General features: G+C 40.1%; 1 protein-coding gene across 5 annotated transcripts in view; it reads left to right on the forward strand.

Annotated features, from left to right (window-relative positions):
• The window catches only part of LOC121427769 (ATP-dependent translocase ABCB1-like), a 51740-nt gene that overhangs the window by 10172 nt on the left and 26410 nt on the right, over window positions 1-15158 (forward strand). Inside the window, exon 1 of one of the 5 annotated variants that reach the window (XM_041624322.1) lies at window positions 13220-13428. The exons of the other annotated variants lie outside the window; for them this stretch is intronic. Within the exon in view, the coding sequence (XP_041480256.1) occupies window positions 13416-13428 (13 nt within the window). The 5' untranslated portion in view covers window positions 13220-13415. Of the gene's footprint in view, window positions 1-13219; window positions 13429-15158 lie in introns of those variants that run through there. 5 annotated transcript variants of the gene reach the window in all.

Raw genomic sequence — 15158 nt, forward strand, 5'->3', positions numbered from 1 at the left:
CAACACCAACAATAATAATAATAAAAAATAGTAATAATAATGATAATAATGGTCAGTTTTTGTATAGCGCATAACACATAACAAATAGTGTCTATGCGCTTGAGAAAACAAAGGAGAGGAAGAGAAGTGTTGATATTCTTTTTTCCAGGGAATTTGGGAGTTTGTTTCATAAAACTTAAAGGGGTGGTCCAGGCTGAAAATATTTATAGCTTGATAAATAGAGCAGAATTCACTGAGCAAAATGCCGAAAATTTCGTCAATATCGGACAACAAATAGCAAAGTTATTGAATTTTAAGGTTTAGTAATATTTTGTAAAAACAGTCGTCATGAATATTCATTAGGTGGGCTGAGGATGTCACGTCTCCAATTTTTCTTTTGTATTTTATTATATGAAATTAGGTTTATTCAAATTTTTTCCTCCAAGAACTAGAAAAATTGGATTGACAACTGATTTAATGCATTAGATATTTATTGCTGCAACTTATTTCATTATAAGGGAGACATTTTATTCACACAAGTATGAAATAATGAAAAAAAATGTGATTTTATGTAATAACATAAGAAAACGGAAAGTGGAGATGTGACATCATCAGCTCGCCTAATGAATATTCATGACGACTGTTTTCACAAAATATTGCTAAACTTTAAACTTCAATAACTTTATTACTTGTTATCCGATTTTGATGAAATTTTCAGCGTTTTGCTCAGTGAGTTCTACTCTGTGTATTAAGCTATAAATATTTTCAGCCTGGACCACCCCTTTAAGTTTGATTCCTTCGTATACAGGTGGCGAGGGGGGGGGGGCGTGAACCCCAAATGTTTTAGAACAAGGAATAAAACGAGAGAAAGATGAAAGGGAAAGGAAAAGGGGTGTAATATATTATTTTCTAAATTTTATGTCACCATCTTTCACAAAGTTCTCTTTTTTTTTAGCAAGGTCATTTTTCTTGCCCAGTTCGTTCGCAGCATATTCTAATAGAAAACTCCGCATAGCGAATCTATCGCAAAAAATGTCGCGTGGGTGGGGGGGGGGGGTCGCCCAATCAGTTAAGTAAGGGTTAAAAGAGACCTGTTACGGCGGCAGTGACTCGTGAGGAGGGTATAATCATCACCATTCAAAGTCTGAAGTTTTAAGAAGAAGAAGCTTTATTTTTAGTAACCGGTTGTGATATTTCAGTTGGCCGAAAGATAACGAGCGCAGCGCGAAGCGCGTGTATAAATTTCTGATATTTTTAACGGAACACGACATTCTGAGCACTTTTTGTAATCATGAATAAGATAGGTATCTCACTAAAAAGCGAGAGCTGATTTTTTTATCATCCACTTTGAAATTAGGACAGCCTTTCCAAAGAACAAAATTATGAGAGCGTGAAGCATATGCTTTTTTTCGTTTCATATTCTGACCTGAAAACTGGACATTTCAAGAACTTATTAGAATCATGAACTAGATGGGTATAAAACAATCAATGCGGTTGCGAATCACGAGCTGAAAATTTGCGATATTCCAACCTAAACGAAATTACATTTTTATTTCAATAAGCTATTAATTCGAGCGCGAGGCGTGAGTGGAGTTTTTATATTTGTATAATGCCCTGATTTTTTTTCTCTTTGTGATTACCCCATTCCGCTTAATTTATTTACAACTGTTATTCCCCCTCTTATCTTTCTTGTTTTTCTCATAATTCCCTCCTATTTTTATGTTTTGCACCGCCTATGGGGGGGGGGCGGTCTCCTTGATCTTTCTATGTAAAAAGGAAAACATATTTTCCAGCTGAGATAATTCCATGCTATTCACTACACCATTTTATGAAAGGATTATGAATATGACTCAAATCTGTAATTTAGTAGCAAAAAAGTCATATCGTGTTAATAGAACATGATTTGATTCACAGGAATACTTTACTTTTTCTTTGAAATTGGGGAAGAAAAACCTTCACAAACCCGCAGTTCGTTTTCGTGACATTTCGTACAATATATGCTTTGAGAGCAATCATGATAATGGAAGATTTAAGGCAGATATTTTGTTTGCACTATGAATTATGCATGTCAGTTGCCATGCCAACGCATATGGAAACAAAATAGGATGATACAGTATAATTTGTGTGTAGGTCTTCTCTCTCCTCGGTTTTCCAGCCTGAGTTTCTGAAATGCACGCTTTGTTCTATTTTGAAAGTTTATCCTCCGTTAGTATAATTATTATTTTTTTACTCTTAGTTTTTAAACAGGTATTGACCTGTAAGCATATCACAGAGGGTTATTACATCACAGGGCCTATAATTTTTCTTAAATATGTTGCATGTTGGCTTTTTCAATATGCTTATGCCCCCCCTGCCATTGCGATTAATTCCTTATCGAAATGGAGAACAACATCACACCGGCGGAACCGACTCGGACAGAGACCAACCAGATCTATCATTTTATTTTCTTTGACGCATGGTTGACTGGGGAGCGTTCCATGAAAGGACTGTTTTATCCGACAAAGCATGTCGTATCTGACAGTTACCATAGTAACTGCTGCTCAGCTAGTCAAATTCAAGGGAAGTTGCCCGGGGGGGGGGGCTCTTCCATTGACGAGTGGATACCATGTGTGACCAAAGAAACACGTAAAAGGGATCTCTTTTTCATACTGGAAAAAGGATTGCTGCTGACGATGGGGTTGTCGCTGTACTTGTTTAGGGGGTCAAAGTAAGTCAAGGGTCAATCGTGTAATAATTCTTCTAAATATTGTGACTTTCTTAAGTTTTTCCATAAAAACAGAACAGGGGGGGGGGGGGGTCCCGTTATGTTTCCAATACTTATTACGGTCACACGCCAATACTTGTTAATGGTGCATTTTTCAGAGCATGGAAAATACTTGTTTAGGGTGCTTTTCGAAAACCCATGATCGCGCGTGGTATCCACTCGTCAATGGAAGTGCCCCTTCCCCCCTCCCCGTGGGGTAGGGGGTTGTCAGTTATGTTGATTAAAAGCTCCCCTGGGGTCATAATAATTGGTGACCGTGTATTGTAAAGTGTGTGGACACTGAACTGGACAAATATATTTTCACACTGACCCAAACCGTTGCCATAGCAGCCATTGGCGTCAACTACTGAGCTATCATTTTTGAGGGGCTAAGTTCAAATTGATGCAGTGCACATTTTCGAAAAAAAAATGCGAGAAAGCGAACGAAGTGACGAACATCAATAAATAATGATTAACTTATGATTGAGAAAATAGTCAAATAGACCGTAAATTCAAAGAAATATATTCGGATGAATAGCATATTATTTTCACAAAGATATATCTTCACATTCACTTACAGGCCATCTCACAATCAGCATCATCATTATTACTCTCAACATCACCTTCATCTTCCAAGCAATCATCATCATTATCATCATCATCGCAATCGTCACCACCACCATCAACGACACCACCACCATTAGCAAAACCGCCGCCACCATATCGAATACCACCCCATGCCCATCACCACTATAGCATCGTCTTTGTCGTTCACACCGATCTCGTCATCGTCAACAACATCAATACAACAATCGGGCCTAATGTCCGTCAAAATCTGGTGCGATTCGTTTTGGGGTCAAGCAAATTTAAGCCTATTTCTTTTGCAAATGATGATGACATTATTTTAATCAAATATTTGTCTTTTCTAAAAATAGGTATTTCACATTTTTATGGCACAATATTTAGCCTATAAAGAATGCAAAACAAGATAGATACATTATATCAAATGATGTTATAAGGACCTTTGATACTTGGTTTAATTGTGATCAATCCTCACGTGGCATAATGAGCCGAAAAATTGAGGGGGAATAGAAATGGCATATCGGGCAAAGTTTAGAAACAGCACAAATTTTGACATATTTATTACAAAAGTCAACTTTTGTGATTGATTTTGACATAGTATTCAGAAAATGATTCACCCATATCTCTTTCCTTTTCTCTTTTTTTGCTTGGTCGTGAAATATTGGGGGCCCGGGGGGGGGGGGGCAAGCACCGTCATTCCTCACCCTCTGTACGGTATTATCCTCAAACCTCCAACACATTCCTACTCCGCCGTCTCCCCCCCCCCCCGTCTATCTCTCACGGCCGTATGCAGCAGGAGGGGTGTGGGTTGGGGCAGTTTCCCCCTAGATATTTTGAAAAGTTGCATTTTACTGAAAATTTTCACAAATTCATTTGCACTTTTGGAAATGCAAGAGGGCTCCCATTACAAGCTCGGTCGCTTTGCTTTTCTCGCTTTTGAGTTTCTTCATTTTTTTACACATCTTGCTCCCCCATGAAAATAAAATGCATAGAGTCCTACTGTCTCTCTCCCTCTCTCACTCCCTCCTTCTTCTGCACACTCTGGGCCCTGTTGTACAAAGAGTGACGATTGATCCGATCAATCGCAACTATGGACGGCCAGCAACGTCAACATCTATTATGCATGTTTGTTCAAAATATTTTCTAACTGTGATGTATATTCAAGCATTCATTGTTTTCTTGAAAATTCACTGCGATTCTCTATGCATAACAAATGAGAATGTGCAAATTTTTAGTAGAAAAAAATTATGACACTGATGGATTTCCATAGAGTTACGATTGATCGGATCAATCGTAACTCTTCGTACTACAGGGCCCAGAAGTACCCCCCCCCCGAGTTAGAGTTCAGAGTCACATATGCATAACATCAAGCAGTCCACACTCGCCACCAAGGTGTTAAATTTAGTGCCCGGTATCTCCGGCGACAATTGCTCCGGGATTTACAAGATATTTTGGGTTGCAATGGGTTTTACTCTTTTTGTTAGGATTAGGGTTGGCGTGAGTTGTAATAAGAGTTTTTGGTTCAATCATGTAAAGATAATAATTGGGGTTTATTGTATAGTTATAGAGCCGTTGGATTTTGTGTTTGCCATTGACGTACAGATTTTCCGTCCGAGCAATTCTCGCCGGGGCAAATGTCATGAAACCCTTTGTGAAAGCTCTCATTATTCATAAAAAATTATACCCGGTTAAATACATGTATGTCTGATTGTCTGGATTGGTTGTTTGTCCACGGTGGGCAAGACGGCAATTTCAAGAACTTTGCGATCAATATACAACGATAAAAAAAATCACAATTATTTCTACTGTCATAATGCTTGTAAGTTGTATGTTGAGGAAACCTGGATTAAAAATGATGATTACGTGTCCACGGACAGCGGGCCCCTGTTTCAACCAAAATTTGCAATTTACCAAAGTGTGCCGTATAATAACCCCCATTCTACAGTGTTCTATAGTAGTTTATGTTTATGACAATACAATTAAATTCATGTCAGATATTGTCAGTTATGACTCGCTACAACGTTATCTTCATGCAAAAAAAGAGAAAAAAATCTTACAAGCAAACCTACATAGACCCCGGCGATAGTAAGTGTTATTAATTCCGTCAGAATTGTTTCGGTTGCGAATATCTTTGTCAATCATTAACGATATTAATTCATTAACACTTCAGCATTACACAGCAAAACTAGTTCAAAGGACAGCATGCTATACAGTTGTTCATGGCAACGTCATGCAAGCTGTTTAGGAGGAAGGCCGGGGGGGGGGGGGGCTGCCTAACTTGCCCCGAGCCTAGGGTGACGGTCACTAGTTGCGATCACTGCCGTAGAGATGAAGATAATTGGCCCTTGGGGTTCGTTTCCTCTCTCGTATAAAGTTCCACGACCAAACACAAAATAAAAGAGAAAAGATTTGGAATAATAATCATCATTTGTGCGTGTATGTGTACGTGCTCTGCCACCAAGTTTTGGCTCAATTTCGCCACTTAATTGTTGCGATATTTTGAGCTATATATGGTTGGAACTACCCCTTATCGACCACCTAATCTTCTAAGCATCGTATCTGCGAAAATATTCATCAATTTTACCCAGTTTTCGTCTCATTTGTGCAGAAAATTAAGCAGATCAGATTCCCATGTTTCGCACGGCGACTCCGATCGGATCCGCGTATATATCGACGAACAACGAATACGACGATTTTACATTTGCTCATTTGCACCCATCTTTTGAAACCGACCACCCGCGATACACTAAGTTTACGGCCGATTCTTGTCGCGGTGGCGAAGAATTTTAACTCTTCCAAATCAGTTCTATATGATGTCAACATGCTAAATGATCATCTCACTACTTCCATTGCGAGCTCCGGTACATGATTCGACGATTGACGACGGAAATTTGTTCCAAAGCCGTTTCCTATCGGATTACTTGGTTTTTCAGCGGGGTTTGGGTCTGGTCAATACAATTTTGATTAATTCTACTCAATTTATACTTTTTGTTGCTTCCTTTTTTCTCGTAAAATCAATTTTTACCGTTTCTATGGACACTGCGCCTACTCTCCCGCGCGTATCGTTTGTAATACGCAATAATTTTAACGCGCGCAAGGTGGTCGGTTTCAAAAGAGGTGGTCGATATGTGGTAGTCTCACCATACTTCCAAACTTTCCAGTGGCATAATGAGTTGAAAATTTTGAGGGGGAGAGATATGGCGTATCATGCAAGCGAACAACGTTTTCAGATTTAATTTAAAAAAATCACACAAGCCGGCGGCGGTGTTCAGCGCCTTGTGTGCATGCGCATCGTCTTTCGCGCAACCAAAGCGCGTATATTTTGTTACGCGGATCCGGCCTATGCGCGCTAATAGATAATCAATGACGCGTCCATTTCAATTAGGGCCTACTCGAGCAAAGTCGATGAAAATTCATTCATTTTTGTTATCGAAAATCAAAGCAAGGTAATTTGTTAGCAGCAATTAAGAGCTAGTAAGTACCGTAATTCGTTCTAAATTTGTCTGGTGATTTTAACATTTGTAATTTTTGTTAATCTAACATTAACAAGTTAGTGTTGTATTTTTTAGGCTTTTTTGAAAACTTTTTTAGCCTAGCAAATAAAAGTATTTTCCCACAATTTGACTCGAATTTTTTAGAGAATACCGGTACGGTACGGTATCTTTCTTTGTATACAATGTAAATGTTTTAGTTTTATAACTTTTAATGGCTTAAAATAACTTTGATTCAAATAAACCTCGGAGGGGTCGAGCTCATCACCAAAGACTAAAAAGGGGGCGGGTCCGTTAGCTTCGCTCGGTCCTGAATGGCTCCCGGGGGGGCCACTTCCATTCACAAGTGGATACCTTCTTCTTCTTCTGTATCCTTCCTCCGCTGTATCGGAGATCCGCAGTTTGATACTGCATTAATGGTAGCGTTACATATTTTGACGTGAGAGTAAGGTAGATCGAGAGAGGTGAATCTTATGCAAGAAATTTAAGACAAGTAGGTTAAGGTCGTTTCTGGAGGAATCTGCTAATTCGACGTCAGGTAGAAACAGGACGGAAGTGGTAAATTGTTGTGGTTCTTGATCATTGAAATACACAGAAAAATACTGCAGTTCCTCGTCTTCTTTTATTAAGTGTAGAAGTGTTTTCCTGTGTGTGCTAAACGCTGGGCATTCTCCAACAAAATGTACAACGCTTTCCAGTTCGGAGTGGCAGAACTTGCAGGACGTTGTGGTACTTTGATTCAGAGAGAATAATCTTCTATTCGTTGGGTATGTACTGCAGGATAATTGAGCTCTGATGGATATAGCTTCCCTCAAGAGAGGGCTGGAGACTTGCTTTGGGTAATAATTCTTTTTATTACGTTGGGTCATGCCCGACCATAGACTTAGAGAAGATTTTTTAGCAACTGCAATTTCAAGGGCTGCATAGTGTTGTTTATAAATTTTTCCCATTGCTAGCTTCTTCCATACTTTATATGGAATGCGCTCTCTAAGGATGTTAGTGAGACTTGGAAGCTCATAACTATTGAGAATTTTTATCCAGCGTCTTACCAATGGTGTATTGTTTGCTATACCATTCAATAGGATTCTTCTTTCAGTGCGCTCGTCTGAAAGGCTTGCATATTGCCCAAGTAAGAGAAGAATTTCATAGTCGATTCGCTTATCCATTGGAAGGATATCTAGCAATAAATAAACAATTTCGTCAGCCGCACTCCTTGGCAAACCAAGCACTCTTTTAAAAAGAAAAGATTGAGCCTTGTTCAGACGGGACAGCATGTAGTTGGTAAGTTGGATAATCTGAATCCCATACAGCATTCTTGGTATACAGAACATTTTCCAAAGATGAGTACATATTGGTGGCAGCAGGCGTAGAGTTCCTTGCTTTGTTCCAGTAAGCGAGAAGAAGGTGTTATATCCCTTTGATATGATGTCATTGGTGTGATCAATATTACAATTGCTTTTTATTATGCCAAGGTGTGGGTGCTCTCTGCTTTCCTTGATCGTCATTCCTCCCATTTTCCACTCGATTGAACTTACACTGGTTGATGTTTTTTTGTTTATTACTACTACGGCACTTTTTTGTGGATTAATTTTATATCTCCAGGCACAGGAATAATTGAAGGTGAGGTCCAGCATTGATTGGAGTTCACGAGGGCATGTACTGATAAGAGCAACATCATCTGCTAGTACTATCACTCCCATGTAGCAACCGTTAATAGAGCATCCTAGACAAGCATTCCTTAGTGATTTGATCAGGCCGTCGATGAAGACTGTATATAAGGTGGGAGAGAGCACACTTCCCTGTTTTACACCTTGAAGGATTTGAAAAGGAGAGCTGACTTTTCCTTCCCACATGACTCTACTGGTACTACCATTGTAGAATTCTTCCAGTGTAGATAACAGAGATTCATGGAGGCCTAGGTTTTGAAGCTTAGAAAATAGGCCTTTATGCCAAACGATGTCAAATGCTTTCTGTGCATCAAGAAGAGCAAGATATGTTGTGCATTTCTTGGCAGAGTTCAGTTGGATTATTAATTCCAGTGAGGATGCAGTAAGGAGGCAAGATTTGCCTTTCTGGAATCCAAATTGTAACTGGTCTGGGACATCATTTATTGCAAGTGGAATTTCTAGTTGAGATTTGATGAGCATTTCCAAAACTTTACCAATTGTTGAAGAAACTGTTATGCCTCGGTAGTTTGAAGGATCTTTAACATCTTTTCCTTTTCCTTTGTGAACTGGGACTATAAGGCCGGACTTCAAAGGTTCAGGAATATACTTTAGGGATATACATCGATTGAAGAGGGCGAGGAGTAATTTCCGAGCTATTGGGCCAAGATATATAAGATGCTCAGGAGATATATTATCAGGTCCTGCAGCTTTTTGTTTCTTGAGAGAGTTAATAGCTTCATCTAGATCTTTTGAAGTAGAGGGTTGAAGTGGTTGATTCAGATTGTCCTGGAACGGGCGAGTGGGGAAGGCTTCATCTATTTCAGGCGGAGAAGAGGCATTTATATAATCCGGTTTAGCAAGATCTGAGAAATATGTGTTGAAGCCATCTAAAACTGCCTCTCCTTCATACGTTGTACCCCTATAAGACAGTGTGTCGGTAGACCGAGATCCTTTGGTGCGTTTGACAAGCCTATAGAAGAGTTTGTCATTGCTACCTTTAGCATCCTCAATTTCTGAAAGGAGATTATTGTGACACATCCTCCGTGCTTGCCTGATGCTACTTCTAAAAAGACGTTTGGTATATATATGCTTGATCCAGAGAGGGTCCTTGCCTTTTGGTTTCCCGCTGGCCCTCCAGAGACGCCAATAATGTTGAGATTGTTTATAACATGCCTCTACCTTTTTTGTCCACTCTCTTTTCCCTTTCCTTTTTCTTTTCTGACGGCCCTTTGAGTGTGGTAGAGTTAGTGATACCTTTAGCATTTCTTTGCTAAGTTGATCAAGCAACAAGTCAATTTTAGTCGGATCCAAACACATTGTAGGAAGATTATAGAAAAGTTTCTTTGATATTTGTTCCATAGGAAGAGTATAGAGATGGTGCCGCTGGTCTGCACTGCACTGATGCCAAAATATCTTAGGACGAAGTATAGACTTTCCAGATCCTCCAGTAATGCGATCAGGTATATCATGATCTACTTGATAATTGGCTAAAAGTGGTAGTGAAAATGTCACTTTAACCGGTGTGTGGTCAGAGGTGTTTAGAGGATCATCATGCTCAATAAGAAGGTCAGAGAAGCAGTTTTCTAGTTTTGCAGGTATTATAAAGTCATCAATGTATGAATGTCGTAAACCATCATCTGATTGGAAGGTGTACAGCTCCTTTTTATTTTGGAGAGATGACAAGTTAATCATGTTCTCACTAATCAGAAATTCCTTTAGAATACGTTTTGTAGGTTTCTTGCACGATGCATTTGTCAGATCAGCATTCAGATCTCCACCAAGTATAATCAAGGCCTCTTTATGAGTTGTTTCGATGTGGGATATGGTAGAGAGCATATGATGATACTCAGAAATACTATTGGCATCAACATCACACGGAAAGTATCCATTGCAGATAATTAAATGCGAGTTTGATGGCTCATGGAGTAGATCTGTAATGACTAATCTTTGTGATTGAGATTCTATCTTTGTTGCTTTCCAAGAGCTTGATGTTCTGATGAATGTAGCTACTCCACCCTTTGCTCTCCTTCTTGGTAGTGGTAACGATGAGTTATTTTGCTGTGATATACTAAAGACTTGGAAGTTATCATTGATATTAGCAAGCTCATTAAGGTCCCAATGGTAAAGCCAGTGTTCTTGAATTAATAGGATATCCAATTCTTCTAATAGACGTGATATGAAAGCATTGTTAGACTGTGCCCCCCTGCAGTTGAAGGTTCCCATTCTTAGTTGTTTTCCTTGTTGTTTTCTAGTAAGTGGAGACTTGTGGAGGTTAAGTGTAGTATTTGTTGGTGTTGGGCTCTCAGTGCTTGGCGAATGACAGGGTCTGTAGTGGATAGGGGTAGTGCTAGAAGATTTATTGTATACATCACTGCCTGGTAAGTGTTCTCCATTAGAGTTTTGTGGTCGGCGGTTGAGGCTCGGCCCTGCCGAAAATCCTGTTGCTTTGGTGAAGGTGTTAGGTTGGAGGCCTCCTGATTCAGTTCTTGAGTGACTGATGATCTATCTTTCGTGATGCTGTTATCCTGTTGTTTCCTGGGCTGTTGTAATTCAAGGCATTCTTGAAGAGATATTGGGCTGAGGGGCCTAGAGGTGTGGTAGTGGCCGTTTCTATTTTTCTTTCTCTGAGGTAGATCTGAATCATTGGTATCATGACGAGAGTTACTCTGCTCTTGACCATCTTTAACCTTGTCTGCATAAGATACAAACTGTGCCTGCATATCGTTTATCTCTCTTGCTGTATCCTGTTGAGTTTTTGATGTTACATAACTTGTTTGTGCTGGCCATTGTTCATTATAGTTGACTGCACTTTGCCTTCTTTCATTTGAATGAAACTTGGTGTTTTGACTCTTCCTGTTATTATTATTTATTCCTTTGCTGGCATATGGATGGTTTGGTTTCCTTCTGATGAATTCTGGGTGTTTCTTTTTCACACTGAAGGGAGGTTGAGCCTGAATACTAGTATCATAGTTAGAAGCCTTGTCTGAGCTGGTATCGTCAGATAAGAAGCATTCATCAATCAATGGAGAAAATGAGTTCCTGATGGGTATTCTATCTCTAGTATTACATGTAGATGTTCTCCTTTTCATCTGACCTTTAGGCTCATTTCTGACTCTAGAAGTTGACTTTGAGGTATGTTGCAGGGGAGGATTCTCATTCATCATAAGATCAACTCCTTGTTGAAGGCACTGTGCATATATGAAGTCGAGTTGAAGTTGTAAGTCATACACTGTATCATCCCGATCTTTTACAGCCTTCTCTAATTTATGAATGTAGTGATCTTTCTGTTTAAGTAGATTCTGATCATTAAAACGCAGATCTTGTAACTGCTTTATTTCTCTGGTAGACTCCCCCATCTGCCTGTGAAGACTCTCATTTTCGCTCATGGTCAGGCTAGTAAGTGATCTCTGAACTTTGAGGTCTTCTCTCAATCGATCTTTTTCTTTTTTCATTTTGAAACAATGAGTGCAGGGACCTGTAGAATCCAAAGAGTCTTGACTTTGATTGACATTATTACTCTTCTTGAGTAATTTTTCCCCTTCTGGCTCTAACTGCTCTACTGGAGAGATGATGGAGGGGGACTGGTTAGCATTAGGAACTGGGTCAGGAGTACCAGATTCTTCTTCCAAAACATCTGGAGTCTCCATGCTCAAGGTTGGAGGATTCACAATACTACAGGAGGAGCAGATAATTGATTCGTCTTTAACTGCTCTGGTAGGGAGGCAATGAAGGTGAAACCACTTGCAGCAATCTTGACATTCAACAGAGTTTTCAGTATTTGGTGAATTGCAAATAGCACAGTTTTCTTCTTGAGAAACCTGACTTTCTTGAGATGGTGTAGACAGCTTCATAGGTATATCTTCCTGGAATCTGCAATCTGCACAGATGAAATCAATCTCATCCATACCTAGAAGGTGGGTCAAGTCTTGTGGAGACAACATTGTGCATTCAAAATGTAGCCATCTGTTGCAGGAGGCACAAAGAATAGTCTCTGTACAGGCATGAGCTTCGCAAACTGGACATGTACATGTTGCCTTTCCTTTTCTTTTGCAGTCGCACCCATTGCGCTTCATGGGAGTCATTTTGGAGAGCAGGTCTCGAAAAGCACCCTAAACACGTAATTTCCATATTCTGAAAATGCACCCCTAAACAAGTATTGGCATGTGAAACCCTACCCTTATAACAAGTATTGGAAATAAAACGATACTCTTAGCAAACTTCCCTGAAATGAACCCCTAAACAAGTACAGGAATGTTTTATTGTTACGGGTCCTTCGGTCGTCGGCTATACCTTATTTGTTTTAGTACGACCCCACCTTTTACACCTCGCGCAAATCGGACTCTAAACACGTAGTGCTGGGGCAAAAAGGACATCCTTTATAAAACGTTTTAATTTTGTTTTATCATCTCCTCAAATTAGACCCTAAACACGTAATTTTCCTAGTGAAATAGATACCCTTTTTTCATTATTTTGTGTTTTTGACACCCTTATCACGTTACGTACGTAACGTGCCCTATCGTGAAAAAGACATCCTTTTTACGTGTTTTTTTGGTCGCGCATGGTATCCACTCGCCAATGTAAGTGGCCCCCCCGGGGAATGGCTAGACCTACCTCGGTGCGGCGCGGGCTTCGTGCCCAAGTTCGTGCCTATAGCGCTAGCCGCGCCGCCGAAGCCCGGCCCCATATGCAGGCCCAGTGAGCTGCTTGCATGTACCGTACCGTTACGGTATGGTAGTGAGTCATTGTTTACCTAGCTATGTACCTTTTTGCTTTGCCGACCGATTGTGAATCAAGGATGGTTTCCTCGGGGTTGGTCAACAACATCAGCTATGTCAGTTGGGTCCACTAGTTGAGGCGCTAGCTCGGCGCATGCACGGAGAAGGAAACTCATTTGTAGTAACTGGCCTCGTAATTTGCCGGATGCCTCCTGTGAATTAATACCGTACACCAACCATGGATGAATCAGGTGAAATATTTTAGAAAGTTAAGGCGTAGATCTAGGCCTAATTAGTTAGGCCCTGCATGCCAGGCGCGGCTCCTCGATGGAAAGCGTCTTCTCTCGTCCAGTCCGGCGTGGGCGCCATCGAGGAGTCGTGCCTGGCAGGAGCGCTGGCCACGAATATTTCCGTACCGGTACATAGAACGCTATGCCGCGGTCTTGATAACTCATCATTTGTGTGTCTAACTTATACTAGTAGTTATACCGGGTGGTTCTGCCACTGGTGAAGGACAAAGTCATTTTAACTTATCATTGAATTTCCGAAATTATCTTGAAATCACTGAGTAGTTGACCAAGGGCATGATCATAGACATAGTCATTAGGTGGTTTCAAACCGCCGCGATCACAAGAATCCCCGTTAAATTACGAGAACTTTTTAAGGCTAAAAAATACCTGTTAATTATTCCTGCATTCACACCGCCCCGAAACACATCCTTCGGGATAAGTTCCCAAAGTTACGAGCATGCGCAGTGTGGTCTGATAAGCAGGCAAGGCGGGAGATTCAAAATCACTAGCCCAGCAGCCACCCACGCCGCCGCGCCCAACGACACGCTGGGATAAAAGTTCCCGTATTTTGCTTTCACATTGCCAAAATACCTGCGACCTTGGAAAAATCCCCACGAAAGTTCTCGTAATTTCGCCAAGTACCTACTATGTAGCGGGTATTTTCTTTCGGGGAGATTACGCGTAGTTTGCTTTCACATTACCAAAATACCTGGTATTTTCTGATCGGGGTAAATTTCCCGATCAGAGAATACCCGGAACTGGCGAACTTCGAGGCGGTCTGAAACCACCTAATATCTTGAAATTTTGGAAAAGAAAAAAGATTTTTTTAATTGAAATCTCTGTATTCCAGTGGCAATTGAGGGAACAGATGCAGATTTGATCTATTAAAGTCAAATTAGACATTTCCATAGCATGTGAGCTGCTAATTAGAATACCGACATGTAATACTTTGTTATGGGAATATTTATATAATATTGACTAGCCTTGAGGGGAACATCAAATATATTGCCAGCAAATGAATCATATTGGCCCGAGTCTTTAGACGAGGGCAATATGGGTCATTTAAGGGCAAAATATTTGATGTTTCCCGAAAGAAGAGCTAGTCAATATTTTTATTATCATCCAAATCAGATATCTAGAGCAAAAATCATGATAATTGGGGATATTCATTTTAAAAATAGAGTTCTATTGTGTCATGTTAATATCGGTCTAGTCTCTGCACTTTACCATTATGACGTACTTGCAAGCGCTCGGATCCAGCGTTGTCTTCATTATGACGTATATTGTTGGTGCGCGGATCTTTATGAAGCGTATCTCTTTATACGCATCCTAAAATGCCCGGATGTGAGACCAGGGAAAATACAAAGGTATATTTTGTGTCGTCTCTACATGCAACGTAAATACGCGCATTGAGACCGAGGAAAATACAAACAATATACCTACCCTTTCCGATGTTCAGAAAATGTAGGGCAATACGGTTTTGTAAATGACCAGCTCAGATGTCTGATACGGGTGATAATAATTAATACATAATATGAGGCCAACTGTTCAACTTTTAACTCTTGAATCTTGTATATTGTAATCTTGAAAATGGTGGTTGTGGAGGCTTGAATATCCTGTGAAACACATCCAGGATATTTGCATAGACACATTTTGACTCGGAGCAAATATTTTGTACCAAATGTTAAACT

This window comes from Lytechinus variegatus, chromosome 14, assembly GCF_018143015.1.
Source record: "Lytechinus variegatus isolate NC3 chromosome 14, Lvar_3.0, whole genome shotgun sequence".
NCBI lineage: Eukaryota > Metazoa > Echinodermata > Echinoidea > Temnopleuroida > Toxopneustidae > Lytechinus > Lytechinus variegatus.